This window comes from Pelecanus crispus, chromosome 7 (assembly GCF_030463565.1).
Source record: "Pelecanus crispus isolate bPelCri1 chromosome 7, bPelCri1.pri, whole genome shotgun sequence".
In the NCBI taxonomy this organism is placed as follows: Eukaryota; Metazoa; Chordata; class Aves; order Pelecaniformes; family Pelecanidae; genus Pelecanus; species Pelecanus crispus.
Window position 1 is genome coordinate 45,735,219 of NC_134649.1, and position 14,643 is coordinate 45,749,861.

Genomic DNA, 14,643 nt, shown 5'->3' on the forward strand with positions numbered 1-14,643 from the left:
CAAGCCCAGGGTGATACATCCCAGAGGTGAAGGATGCTGTTCTGGTTATGGGGTACTCCATGTTTCTTCATTAGCTTCAGTTTGTGTTTCATATGCATGCAGAGGAGACAGCTGGCTGACCTCAGCTCCATCACATGCTCTTTAATTACTTTGCTTTATTTCCTCACCAGCCTTTTCTGCTCCAACTCTGCTGCAGGCCAGCTTAGGCTTTTGGATACCTTGGATGTTCCCACCAGTTCCTCCTGATGCCTCCTCCAGCCAGTGCATTCCTGGGACCCTTTCTGGGAGTGCAGGACCACTGATACCCATGTGACACAACCTCCCCCAGCTCATGCAGAGACCTGGACTCCGAGCTGGACCCCAGAGCAGGGGATGCTCCGATGTTTAGCTGTGCGGGGCAGCGGTGACCTCAAAGCTATGGACCGCTTGTAGATAATCTAGGGTTCAAAGTCCTGGGACTTTTTCAGCCTCATACCTGATGGTTTAGCTGGGACACATGTCTGTGCTATGTAACCAGAAAGTTATGAAACCGCCGATTATCTCCTTGAGAGCCAGCAGCTTCCTGAGGTCAGGATGTGAACATAGCTCTTACGTAAAGTGAAAACATTGAAAGTCATCTTTCTTTTTTTTTATTATTTTTTTCATGTCAGATGCTATTGGATCTCACCCGCTGCCTTTGATCTGAGTGGGGGCGGGTGGGTGCAGCCGGAGTGGGTGCAGCCCCAGCCCCAGGCCATCCTCCCTGCGCAGCCTCTCCCCAGGGCTGGGGCTCAGCCCAGGTAATCGTGGGCGGAGAAGCCCATCCCCTCCACGGACACCTGAGCACCGGCATGCTGCTCTGCAGCAGCAGCAAACCCACAGCAGCATCCTCTGAGGCTGGGGGACAAGAAGCAACATGCATAAGCCTGCAGGTAACTCCCTATGTGGGGTGGGGAGCTCCAGGAGCGATGGTGTGACAGGAGGGGACACCGCGTGGTATCCCAGTTCTGGGTCCCCCACTGCCCCACAGGGATGTGATCTGCAGGCTCTGTGGCTTGGCAGAAAGGAACAGAGGAAAGGTTTATTGGGGAGAGGAGTTTGAGGCTCAGCAGGGGAGGTGGGTCTGCAGGAACCTGAAGTGGAGGGAGGAGGACGCTCCCAGGAGAAAGGGATGGGTGGGAAGGTGGACGGTCACCATGCCAAGAGAGCTTTGGCTGTGACTAATTTCTGATGGCTTGGGGTGCTTGTTTTATAAATATTTTTTCTGCAGCTTTAACCTTGCCTTGGTGCTTTCTGTGATAGCCATGTGTGCCTGGCGCACAGTGAGATGTTTGCTGCCTTTTTTTGCCATTTTCTAAAATCAACAGCTGCGTGTGGGAATCCAGGCTTCTCTGAACGGAGAGACTTTGTTCTCGCACAGCCTGATCTAAAGCCCATTGAAGCTTTTGAAAGACTCTTCTCAACTGCCTTGGGCTTTGGATCCGACTGTCAGTGGGTACTGCTTATACCTGCCACATGCAGCATCCTTTATTATGTATGAAAATAGACGTATGCTTTGCATACTCTCTAGCAGTGACTCCAGGGCCTCCCCAACGCAAGCAAAGGAGCGCTGGGGAGCATCCAGCTTTTCTACTTCTTTTCCAGCAGTATAGCCCGTAGAAAACACTTCAGCTGGCATATGTTTCCCTCACCTTCTTGAAGGTGAGGGAGAGTTTAGCACCCTGGTTCCTGCCATGAGCAGCAGCTTCCCCACCCCAGCTGCTTCCTCCTCCTCCCTGTGCTCCCATTCCACCCCCAAAGCTGCTACCTCTCCCCTTGCCATTGCTGCTGACTTTGCTGGCTCTACCGATGCTGAGGCCATGCTGTTAAGTTAAGCTGAACCCCACTGGCTCTGCTTGGGACCCCCTGCAACGTTTAATGGCCAGGCAGTCGGGTTTGGCCCATGCCACCAGCCCACTCTCAGCCCCACGTGGGCTATGGCATGCCTGTGTCCTGGTGCGTGGCCCTGCCCCGACTCATGGGTGGTGGGTTTGGAGCCACGGAGCCGCCCTAGGAATGCCATGACCACACTCCCACTTCCTTCTGCTACAGCTCCATCCATACGATGGGCATGTATCACATCTGGGTTTAATGTATTTGTGTCAAGCAGTAGCATAGGGTCTCCTAAGAGGCTGCAGTTTTGTGTGCAGGGTTCTGGTGGGGCAAAGAAATAGCTCGAGCATTGCGTTGTGGTTTCCATAAACAGGATTGCCTGGTGAAATGCAACAGCTGAGGTGTATTTACACACTAAGACAAAGTGGTGAATGTTGTGGGAAGCTGTTGTCAATGCCTGAGGTGCCTTGGTGAATATGATGGCTGGGACTGTTTGGGAAGATTTTATCAGAATGGATTTCCAAGTGTTTAGTGCTGAGCAGCTCCTGCCGAAGCGCTTGGCATCTGAGCACCAAGCTGTCTGGCAGCACGGTGTTTGTGTGGATCAGGTTCAGTGCTCTGCCCTGGCTGGGAAGGAGAGCTCTTCTGGAAGTCATTGCTAGGGCTGCAAAATAGATCTAGAGACTGGAAGGTGAAATGAGGGTAGCCCAGAAATGGGAACCAAAGATCTAGTCCCACATCTTTGGATGTGGTATCTTTGCTTTGTTTTTGCCAAATCCAGACTGCCTTCTTGTTTGCTTTTCTCTGTGCTTTCTCCTGGGTAGTCCCCTGCAAAAACAGTGCAGCGTCCTCCCCTTTCCTGGCTGAGCTCCCCCACCCAAAAAGTGCCATCTAAGCCCAAGCTACAGAGTTTAATTTCGCTTCTGGAGCAGCGTGTCCCTTCATAACGCTGCACTGCCTGCCTGCTCAGGGGATGCTCATGTCTCCCCCTACAGCCCCCACCTCCAATCCTGACTCCTCCTGACTTGAACCAAAAGCGCCTGATTCTGGAAAAAGTAGAAGCTGCAGTCTGTTATGCAGCTTTGTTGTAAAGCAGACTGACTGTACTCTCAGCATCTACCGAGGAAGATGCTGGAAACCATCCTGCTGGCAACTGTGGTCCATTTTAAGACCTGCCACCTTATCTTTTTTATAAAGCTCATGCAGGCTTAAAGCAGCCCCTTCCTGTTTTTTCATGGTAGGGCTTGAACTCTTCTGCTTTGCACCTGGCAGCATTTTCCTCCTTTGAGTGAGCTCCCTTTTTTTCTTTTTTTTCCCTTGTATGCATGAAGAAGATGATGCACAATTAAGTGGGAATGGGAGAGAGATGTCTATAGATAGAGCCATCGGGAGGCAACCAGGCAATTTAGTTTAGTGTTGAATACGGTTCAGCAGCTTTGCTGGGGTTGTGCAAAACTATGCACTAAAAATGAAGCACTTTTCCTGGAGGAACATTAAAAAAAAAAAAAATGTAGTTACATAAATTTTCGCTCACCTTAGTGCTCAGAGCCTTGAGTGCAGCCTGGTTGGACCCGGCAGCCAGCCCTCAGCTCTGCTCCGACTTGTCGGATTCTTGCATAAATGAAGGCAATTCTGACCTCTGCTGTTGGCCCAAAGCATCATCAGGCTGCAAAAAATGCAGCACTTGCTGAAAAGATTGTATAATCTTAGAGAGTTGATCTTGGCATGCACTACACTCTCCCCAGTAGAACTTCTTGGCGCTTGCAGTTGGTGTTATAACACACGTTACAAAACAGCTGGAGGTAAATCTTGTTTTCCTCCCCCTTGAGTGACCGGGTATTCTTGTCTGTTACACATTCAGAAGCATAACATGATGATTACTAAAATCCAACATGGATTATAAACATGTTGTTTTCCCCTAAGGTAACAAAAAGCCTCAGAGTGCTGGGCAGGGAGGACGGGCAGATCCCAACCTCCAGCATCCTGCAGCCGTACAGCGGGAGCCCGGAAATGCTCGTTTATGCGGTGGTGAAAATGCTGTGAAAAGACAATGTGTCTTCACACAACACGTAGCTGGGCTGAGGTCCACAAACTAACGTGGTCTGGGAAGGGGGTGCTTATTCCTGCACTTGCAATTAATTATGAAACTGCTGAGAGAGATATAAGCTGCCCCTGATGGTGAGAGATTGGCATGAGATATAAATGAGGGGCTGCTATAGTTAGCCTAAATCTGCTTTCCTCGTATGTCAGGTTGGGCTACTGCCACGAGCATGATGTTGTTTAGATGACCTCTAAGTTTGGTCCAGGCTGGCAATTCCTACATAAAATGCAAATATATTTTATGTTCCTTGTCTACTTTCATAGTTTTTTGTAGTTTGGATAACGAAAATCAGGGCAAGTGTCTCAAAAAACAAAAGAGTTTTTGTCTTAGTAGCTATACACAGCTGAGAGCTGCTGCTCAGAGCAGCAGACCTTTGGGGAGGTTTAGACCTTTCCCCGTTCCCAAAGACATGAGTTTATTCATATGGTGCCCCTTGGTACCAGAGGAAAGACCGGTCCTCAGCAACTGGAAGCCCTGGTGCTCTTCTGGTGATGGAGTCATCTGCTGTATCTCCCTTCAGCTTGGTGTGCAGGGGACTTGTGGAAAGAGACACTCAAAGTGGTCACATCCGTAATGAGGAGACTTGACTATTCTCACATCCTGCGCTGAGGATACGTAGTTGCTCAGTGTATCCATCTCAGATTTATCCCTTGAAATGCTCAGATAGAGAAGACGTTAAAAAAACCCCCACCCTCCTGTCATGCTACCACTTGGCTAGAAGCTGACACCAGACCACCGCCAAAGCTGGGTTAGGACACCCATAAGACCCGGTGTTTGGGGAATATATCCAAGGTGGCATGGTATGTAGATAGGAAAGAAATGGAGAACAGAGAAGTCAGAGGCACATATGTATCTCCACTTTTCAGTCTGATCCTTTAATGTCCTTCTGATTAAAAGCTTTTCCTAAAATACGCTGTTGCATTTGCCTTCATACAGTCTTTCTCAACAGTGGGCTATATGAGGTGATGCTCTGATGTCCTCAGCGGCTTCATACCAAAACTCTGCTGGCAGGCTGTGGGTCGGCTGGATGCCTTCTGTGGTGCCCAAGACCCCACCAGAAACCCATTCTGGGATGGGGATGTGGTGCCTGCAGCAACAGCAGTTGCACATGGACAGGGCTTTGTCCCACAGCTGCTGGGCTGGTCGGGGCAAGTCCTCCAGAGGAAACGTGTCCTCTTTTCACCCGCTTCACTTAGTTGTCTGCAGCTTTTCTACCACAGGGAATAAAATCCTGCCAGGGGCAATCTGCTCCACCCCAGTTATACTCACAACGTGCTTGCCCCGTGTCTCTGAATTCTGGTCTTGCCGGTGCTTTCATAACCCAGCACGTGCTCTTACACTTGAGGAGTGGGGGAGTTTCTCTGAACCATGTCTCGCTCTGCAGGGCCATAGCTTGCCAGGGCCCATCATTGCATTGATGCCACGTGGTGATGTGGGTTTTCTGGGGTCTCAGGGCAAGTACAGTGCCATGGGCAACATTGCTTTTGCCCCCAGGACAGGCTATCTTGATCCTAGAAATGTTTTCACAGCCTTTGAAATGCTGACGTGTTGTTATGTTGTGCATAACTGGTTCTCTCTCCACCTGAATAATCAGCTTTTGGCAGGGTCTAGCTTGTGAAAAGATGATGGGAGATTTGCCATGTGGTGCTGATGGGTTCAAGCATAGTTTTTGTGACCTGAGAAACAGAGGGTTCAGGATGGTGTGTCTCCACCGTGATCTGTTCTGTCAGGTTGAAGGCAGAAGAAGGGTTAGGAGGTTGTGTTCCTGCCAGGTTGATTGCTACATCACCTGCTCAAAAATCATTAGTTGAAGAGTATCTTTGATTTTATGCCATCATGGATTTGGCACAATAATTTTTTATTTGAGTGTTTGTCAGTTCGGCTCCATTAGGACAGGTGTAATTGTATTTTAGACGTGAGCATCATGGGTTGCTCTGCAGATTATGTGCACAGCAGCCTCCACGGTGCAGACACATGTCGGGGGGACCTGTGCACCCCATTGACATGCAGGTAGTGGAGATCCTCCTTTTTACAAAGCTAGACCCAGGGCCTGCGTGTCCTGGCCTGAGAGGATCTGCCTGGTTTTGCAAGAGCTGTTTGAGAAGGGCTCTGTTTTCTCCAAGGAAAAAGTTACCTAGAGGAGTGGGTTTTGTATGCAGTTGTTCAGTGTTCAATGTTCATCTCAGAGCTTCAAAAGTGAAAATTCATGTTTCTGAATATTCTTATCCTTTTCCTCTCAGGAAAGGATCAGCAATGGGGGGAAGGGAGAAAGCAGGAGACAAAAATGAATTAGAAGTATAATATTTTTTCAGTCTGAAAAGACCTCCATGATTGTTTTCATATTCCTTCAAAAAATCTGTATTTTGTATGGAAAAAAAAAAGCATTTGGGTTTTTTTGGGGCTAAATTTATCTTCTGCTGATTTGAGCAGTTACAAAATCATTCTTCTTCCTTTTATCTTTCATTTCAGAAACCCCAGCTGGACTTATTGCTGAGAACCTTCTCAAAGCCAAAGAAATAGCCCTCAATGACTCTTGTGTTCCTGAAAAGCTCAAGAATTACTTACAAAAAGCTCTTGATGTTGCTCTTGGACTAGACCCTTACCTGGATGCAATGGCAACTTTAAAGAGGTACAGATACTCCTTCATAACCTTGTGCTTTTTTCCTGTGATTATATGAATATGTTCTTAGATTTTCTGGTCAGAATATGCCATAAATGTGGGGGACAGTGGAAGGAAGAAGAATGAGAGTTAATTGCACCCAAATACATAGCAAAGTGTGCACAGACCTGTGTGCGTCTGTGTGTGCCTATGACCTTGAGGGGAGAAGGTGAGAACAAAAAGTCCTAACTCTAAATTTTGGAAGGTATTTTACCAATCGACTATTGACTATGGCAACGTCTGTGTTGGACCGTATCCGATGAAAAATCAGCAAGCCAGCCTCCACACAGTGCCTGCTGAAAGGCTCGAAGAATGAACTCCTGGCTCAAATTGGTGCTGGGATAAACAAAGAATGAAAAAAACCTGCACCTCTGCATCCACCCTATAATAACAGCCTTTATATGCAGCTTTTATCTCCAAGCGCTCAACAAACATTAATTAATCTGCTAACTAAATTACTCTAGTAACTAAACTAATTAATTAAACTAATTTAAGGTATCATTAATTCAGAAGTCCAACTGATACCCTCATTATTCTTTTTTGAGCTACAGTATATTACCCAGCCATGTGGGGTCTGCTAAACAATTCCCATTTATCAGTGTACATTTTGATATGTGGAAAAAGCCAGTTCTGTCTAAAATTGACAATGTGTAAACTGTTCCAGGCTGTGGATTATGGGAACGCTGAGTGTTCGTTCTGTTGCTGAAATAATAGCTGATAGTTGTTTGACTTACGCTTGCTGTACGATAATAGCTATACATTATCTTATTAAAGTTGTTAAAGCATTTGTGAGGGGCAGAAAAGAGGTTATATGAAATGTTCTACTCTTTAAGTCTTGGATTATCTGAGTGTGGCTGACACGGGTTATGAATTCTTTCTCATTTTTCTGAGGAGTGGGGGGGGGGGGCGGACCTAGGGAAAAGAAAAGAGCTGAAATGGCTCTAAATTCTGGCCCGCAGAAGTATCACCAGCTATTTCTGGTGGTTACTTTCTTCAGATAGGGTAATCTAATCTGTCTGGAGGCTATGGACTTCTTCTAATCGTCTATTCCCTTCACTCTGTAATAGGTAGCATCTCACTTCATCCAGAGACATTGTCACAGGCCTGGCTTCTGTGAAATAGCATCTGGAGATACCCTGCTTTTCTCAGCAGTTTGTGAGGAAAACCATTCTTTCCTGTCTTGCAAAAAATTGTAGATTTTGCATCTTTTCCCCTATTCTGCAATGAAACCGTTCTTTGGCTGGACAAAAAAACCCCAAACCCTAGAGCTGAACAAAACCTGGCCAGCTGGAGCCATTTACTCCACACCAGCAGATAGATAGACACCTGTCTGGGACCAACTGGAAATGGGAAAGATTTGGGGTTGAACACTGGGGAGTGCTTGCCTTCGGTCTCACAACCCCTTCTTTCCAAGCCCTTGTGACTAGAGAGGCTGCCAGCACCAAGACAGGCCTATTACCAAGACAGGTCCTCTTAGAACTGTAATTTAGGGATATTTGTAATGCTTCTGGGCTAATTTTTCATGCTCATGCACAGATGGACCTTTTCCAGGAGTTCCCTCTTGGTTGTTGTTTTTTATGCAGGATATTCAGGTTTTGGTTGTTACCATAACGTTGAAATTTCTTTCTTTTTCCAGGAAAACTTCACCTGACCATGGCCCAGGGGACGCTGGAGGAACTGAAGCCAGAGTTAGGCTGCAGGAAGAACACGCCTCTGGCTCTTTGAACGGCAAGTTGGTCAACCAAGAGGATAAAATTGCACCAGATTGGTGTAAAGGTTATCACTGAATCATCATCCTCTACTCCGTCTTGAGTGGGGAAAGAATGAATGACATGAAAATGCTCGGAAAATGCGGAAAATTGCTTAAAAAGAGAGATAAGAACTTCCTGTGGGCTTCGATCTTCTTTTTTGCATTAATTTTTCCCTGTCCCCTGCCTCCCGTGCCCTTGTGCCCACACACGTGTGCCCACGCACACGCTTGTGAGTGCTTTAATTCACAGTGCCAGCCCCGTCCCTCAGTGAGCAGCAAAGAGATCACCGTCTTCACTGGAAGGGGAAGGAAGGGAAAAATTGTGTTGGTTTGGGTTTGGTGGTGTCTGATAGGGGTTTATGTGCTTTTGCAGTGGAGGTGGCCTGTGGCCAAGCACTGTACCTTTTTAAGTAGCAATACCCAGGCTTGTATCTCCATATAAAGCCTATTACACTAAATCTATTCCCAGATTCATTCTTCCCAGATGTTCCCATCTTTTGAGTAATATATCATCACAGTGAAGTACTCTTATAATGTATTACACTAATACATTGTTCGAAGGACACCAGTGATGATAAATTTCTTAAATGATGGTGCTGTCTAGGGATAATGACTCTAAGAGCAAATGCAAGGTAATATAGTGATTTTTTTTTTTTTCAACCGGGTTCCAGAAAGAATATGGAGACATCTTAAAGCCATTTTCATATGGGGGGAATGTTAAAATATGCAATATTTCAAGCACTATTTAACAAGCACTTGAACAATAGCAGCATTGATGATAAAGGTTCTACATTTAAAACTAGTCCCTTTATTCTGTTGTCTTTTAGCTGCATTTTAGATGAAATTTTGTCAGATTCTGTTGTTAAACCCTTATTTGAAAGTGTTTTTTAAGATTAGATTTTTTTTTTAATGATCACTTAAAAGGTACATCTAATTTTCATTGTGAACAGGCTGCAGTCTTTTGTATAGTTTTATTTTTAAATTTTCATTCTTGTCTTTCAACAGGCCAAATTTTTAGGATGTTTGTTCATATGACCAGAGCCAGGAAGATTTTATTAATTGGCAAGCTTAAAGGTTACAGTATCCTTGCTATCGCAGAAGAATTGCCAGATGATGGCAAAATCTTTGCATGTGCAGAAGCGCCGTATCTCGGAGTGAACAGCCAAGAAGCATTTGATTATTCTTCAGATGGTAAAAAGATAAGCATGCGAGTGGGACCAATGGCAGACACTTTGGAGGTAAAGTCAGTTGGAAGGGGAGTTTGGGAGCTCTTGTGCAGAGCAGAGTGAAGAGTTTTGGGCAGGTCCTATTTCCTGCCCACAAAATGCTGGATGGCGACCCTAGTTTGCTTGCAAATATGTGAACACACTCTTGCACTGAAGTCATTTCTTATTCATGACAATGTATGATGGGACAGCTCTGTCACACAAGATAGGTTTTTTCCCCGTTTAACTAGAATAGTGCAGCTTTTGGTCAGAGGAATCACAAGCTCTAAATGTAGGTCGATAGGCTTCAACAGCAGAGTTTTACTTGACATGGGTGGGCTTTGTTTCAGGGTCTCTAATTCCAAATATAACAAGCTGGAAGAGTGTGTCTGTGCCCTGCTGAGCCAGCTCTTGAGAAGGACAGCTTGCTCCCAATGTTCACAAGAATTGGGAAAGTCCTGAGGAAGTTTCTAATTCAACCACAACCTCTCACTATTTTCTCCCACTGAAAACATTGCAGGCAGTTAGACCCCAAGTTTCTCACTTCCAGAGCAACGTGATAAGCTTCAGACAAGCAAATGCATTAGCTGTATTTGTTTCGTTCTGACTAGTGACTTTGTCCCAAGAAAGAGAAAAGCTTATGATTGCCAGCAGCTAGAAGAGTCTCACGTTTAATTCTAGTTTATGGATCTCCAGGACGTTGCTGCGGGTCCAGCATGCCAGCAGGTGATGCCCATGCCAAGTTCATTAAGTTTACAGCCTTCCTATTATTAATGCAAACCAATTTGATCTGATTCCTTTTTCAATCTGGATGTGTCAGTGTGAGCTTGATTGTAACTTTATTTGCATTAACAGGTACCATATTTGTTTCTAAAATGAAATGGCTGGGAGCTTTCTGACCTCTGGCTTTCATGACCTCCAAGTCTGATAAGAAAGAAACAAGGAGCTTTGCCAAGTATGTGAATAAACGAAACGTTACAGATCACCTGCAATGTGCAGCATTTAAAATCCCAGCTCCCTGCAGTGAGTGTGAAATTAATTGAATTGCTGTTGCTCTCTAGTGCCCATTCTGTGCAACTGACTTACTGTGACTGAATTAAAATATCTAGAGGCAGGCAGAGTACATGCTGTGTTGAGATTAAAGAAGGGAGCAAAGACATGAAAATTAAATCCTTAAAACAGAATGTTGCAATTGAATTTATATCCTCCGATTGCAATGTGAAGGCACGTCCTGACCTCAGTTCTGCAGGTACTCAGGGCATCAAATAGCTCTTGGAGCTGATGGGAGCAGACGTGCTCGTGTTTGGCAGGAGAGATCCCAGCACTGGGGACACCTCTCTATGCAGGATTTCTGTACCATGCTCTGAACTTTTGTTGCTCAACCTGGCAGATATTTTGTCATTGGTATCAGGACAATCAGGATTGTCCTACAGGTCTTAATCCGCAATGGCTGTAAATGATGAAGCAACACATTTGGTGGCTTCTCTGGTGCCTTTACATTTTGGGCTCATTGAGGTTTGCCCGACTGGAGTGGGGCAGCCGTGTGGGAACAGCCCCAGATGCATGGAAGAGGCTCAGGCTGTGAACAGAGTGCTGCCTTTTCCCTCCTAGAGAAGACCAGTTTAGTTTGGAGACCAAGAAGGCTTCCTCCACTGCCACGTGGCCATGCTGAAAGGCAGGAGGACGAGGCAGTCACAGGGAGGAGATGGGCTGGGGATGGCACAGCCGAGTTCTCACAGCTCAGCTTCGTGGAGGAGGTGGAGAACAACAGTGTTTCTGTCCCTCATCGTCTGCAAGGAGGCTGGTCTAGAGCAGAGCTGGCTAACAGTTGTTGAAAAGCGTGGTGAGATTCAGGAGAGCTGGAACAAGCTCTGGCAAGGATTGTCTTTGTTGTCTATGGTGTCTGCAGCCCTAGGTTTCATCCTTGTCCCTCTAGAGAAATTAGAGGGCAGAGATGGTCACTCACCATTTGCTCTTTGGAGGCATCTGCTGCAGTTTTCTTGCTGTGGTGACTATGACTGAATTTTGCTTCCAAGCTGGTGCAACAAGGCAGGATTTCTGCTTATCTGTTGCTCCTCAAATTTTTGCAGCAGTGCAAGCTCCCGGGAGCAGAGGATTTGCCTTGCTGCACTGGCTTTTTCGAAGCACAAAAATGTCATATGATGTATAAATAACACTACCTGGCAGGGAAGTCCTTTTCTGCTGCATGAAGCTATGATTCAGAAAGTCCAAACTGCCAGAAGCTATATGACGTACTCTCACTTCTGATGTCAAACTAGTCCACCCAAGAGTTACATCCTAGCCTCGGACAGAGGGTACCATTGAATTGCTGCAGGATGTGGCCAGTGCTGCATCCACACCTGCCATCAATGCCCTTTAGAAGGAAAGCTGCCAGATGTTGCAGCAGTTCCCACAAGGATGTGACACATCTGTGGCCATCCACCTCAGACAGCAGGCCCTTTGTGGGACCCACATGGCTCTGGCTATTCCACCTACAACTGCGGCTCATCAGGGCTGTGAGCGAGCGGAGAGCAGTGCAAAGGCAGCAAATCAGTCCGTAGTGGCACCCTGACCAGGGTTTCCGAAGCCTCTTACTGCTCCTTTGCATTAATGCACAGCGTTGGTGGGGATGGCCAGGTTCCCTGTCTCTTGTCCCAGATCAAAGCCAGCTGCAAAACATCTGGGATTTTGAGCTGTCAAAGGATGCTAAATACCAGACAGGAGCTGCAGAGCTCAGGTACACAGTGGGGTTCATTTGGTACCTGAGGGCATGATGGAAAAAAAATCCACCTTTCCCATGTGTGAAGGACAGGCTGCCAGGCTAGGTTAGGTCCCCACCACAGCATACAGCTCACATACACCATGGCACAAGCCTCTGTGACCAATGACCCCAGTAATTTTTACATAATATTTTGAAATGCGGACTGAGGGGAAGCCTTGCCTTGAGTTCAGTCTTTGATACAGGTGCTTTCAGTGGGAATTAGCTACCTTTTCAACATGCGCTGGGCCAGCATTTAAAAACCTTTCCCAAGAAGCTCCTTAAGCCTAAACTCTGTCGTGCTGTGCCCGAATAACATGCCTTGCCATGCATCAGCTGTGAGCAGGAGGCCTGATCCTGCACAAAGAGCTTCCTTTAATTCCCCGTGGACTTTTGGTTGAACAAAGGATGTAGGATTGAGTCTGGAGGTAATGCAAACTACCAGGAAATTATTCCCATCCATGATTTTGATACTTCCATTTTAAAATTGAAAACGCAACACAAAAAATAACACTGTGTTTGCAGCAGATTCTGCTGATTGCAGGGCATTGTATAAGCATGTCAGGGTTTTCTTTTTTCTTTTTTCCCTCCTTTTACCAGACAGAATAGGTGAAGAGGTTGAGCTGCAGATCTCATTTCTCCTGTTTTGCTGCTTGTGAAGTCTGCCAACAGAATCCACCTTGACAAAGTCAAGGACTCTGCGTTTAATGTTGAACTGAGTGAATAAATTATGCATGAAATTGTGTCGGAGTCTCTAGTGTGCAGAATTGCTCCTTTTGATATGAAAGGTTAATTCAGAAAGGAGTCCAAAATAGCTGGAAATTGTGGGGATAAGTGGATAGTATTCACTGTTGTGAGCTGTTATTACTAGAAATTGCATTCCCTCTCTAGCTTCCCTAGAGATTTAGCTTTGCCGGTGAATATAAACTGTACTCAATAGAATAGCATTTAGGAGTAACAAGAGTGTATGTCCACATACAGTAAAATATTCTAATGGTGTTTTAAAAGGAAGCTGTACTTTTTCATGTATTCTATGTACCCTAAGGATGGATTGCTATTACATTTAGGTCAAGAACAAGGCATAGGGAAGGTAATAAGTTTTGAGTACATCTTTATTACAAATATGCTGACTGTATGATCCATATCAAAGGAACTGGACAGTCATTTTTTTCTGATTGAATTTGTATGTGCCTTATGAGAGAGTGTTGTCTCTGATCAGGACTCCAATCAGGTTTTCTCTCAGCTTTGGCAGAAGATTAATTCATGTTTTTACTTGGGATGTCCTCTCCCTGATCTTTTGCCGTATTTGTCAATAGTACTGCTGTCCCCTTTCTCGTGCTCGCTTTTGATGCCTCTCCTCTATGCAATGCAGTGCTACAAGTTTCTTTTCTTTTTTAATCCCAAAGGAAGTTAATGACTCACTGTAAGCAAAAGCATTAATTTTAGCCAAGTTTGCTCTGAATTAAGACACTTCTTGTTGCCATCTGTTACCGTCTATGATGCCTCTGTAGCAAGGAGCAGGGATTGCACTGTAAACATTCAGGAAATTAGTTTCAGTGGGATATTTTGCAGGCAGACTATTTCCTTCTGGATCTCAGCTTTCCTCACAGTTGGAGGTGTTTGGGGTCTGCCTCTCTCCTAGCAAAGGAGAAAGGCATCTCCAATGCACCAGGCCCAGTCTGCTCTGGGAGAAGAAGGGTAGTCAATCCCTCCTCTTAAACCCTGCATCCATTTTGAGAGGGGCAGCAGTAAGCTTTCCTCTTCTCTCCATCACTGCACTGATATTTCCAGTGCTTAGCTGCACAGTCACAGCTACCAGTAGGGCAGCTTTTTCCTTTTGGCTCTCTTGGTTCAGCAGCAGGTGCTGGCAGTGAGGAAACCCTCTTCAGTCTGGTACCCTGGCCACGGTGACTGCCTGTCCAGGTGACCCAGGCTCTGCTAGCCAAGGAGCTCCAGGAAATGGAGCACTTTCCCATTCCTGTGGCTGTTATCTTTCTATGTAGAGGCTGCTCCAGAGGCAAAGCTGGTTCAAGGAATTTCATGGATTCCCCTTATAGGCCTGGAGCTGTTTCCAACTAAACCTGGAAAACCCAACAGCAGTCTTGAAGCTGTGGAACCAAGAAGCTCAAATGATGGCAGGGTCGCAGTATAAACTCCAAGGCAGTGATTCAGGCATTTCCATACAGGTGTCTAGTACTAGGTATCTAGAAAAATGAATGGTGCCCAAATGACCTTCATCGCTGGCCATTTAGGACTTGAAGAACTGGCAGAAGAGAAATGCCTTCCAAACAGCGGCCTTGCACGCCCAGGCGGTGCAAG

General features: G+C 46.0%; 1 protein-coding gene across 1 annotated transcript in view; it reads left to right on the forward strand.

The window, feature by feature from the left end:
- The first annotated feature begins 895 nt into the window (after positions 1 to 895).
- LOC104035598 (uncharacterized) overlaps positions 896 to 14,643 on the forward strand; it is a 35,667-nt gene continuing 21,919 nt past the window's right edge. The window contains exons 1-4 of the mRNA XM_075714604.1: positions 896 to 911; positions 6,422 to 6,581; positions 8,248 to 8,381; positions 9,367 to 9,599. Coding sequence (XP_075570719.1) covers positions 896 to 911; positions 6,422 to 6,581; positions 8,248 to 8,381; positions 9,367 to 9,599 — 543 coding nt within the window. The remainder of the gene's footprint in view (positions 912 to 6,421; positions 6,582 to 8,247; positions 8,382 to 9,366; positions 9,600 to 14,643) is intronic.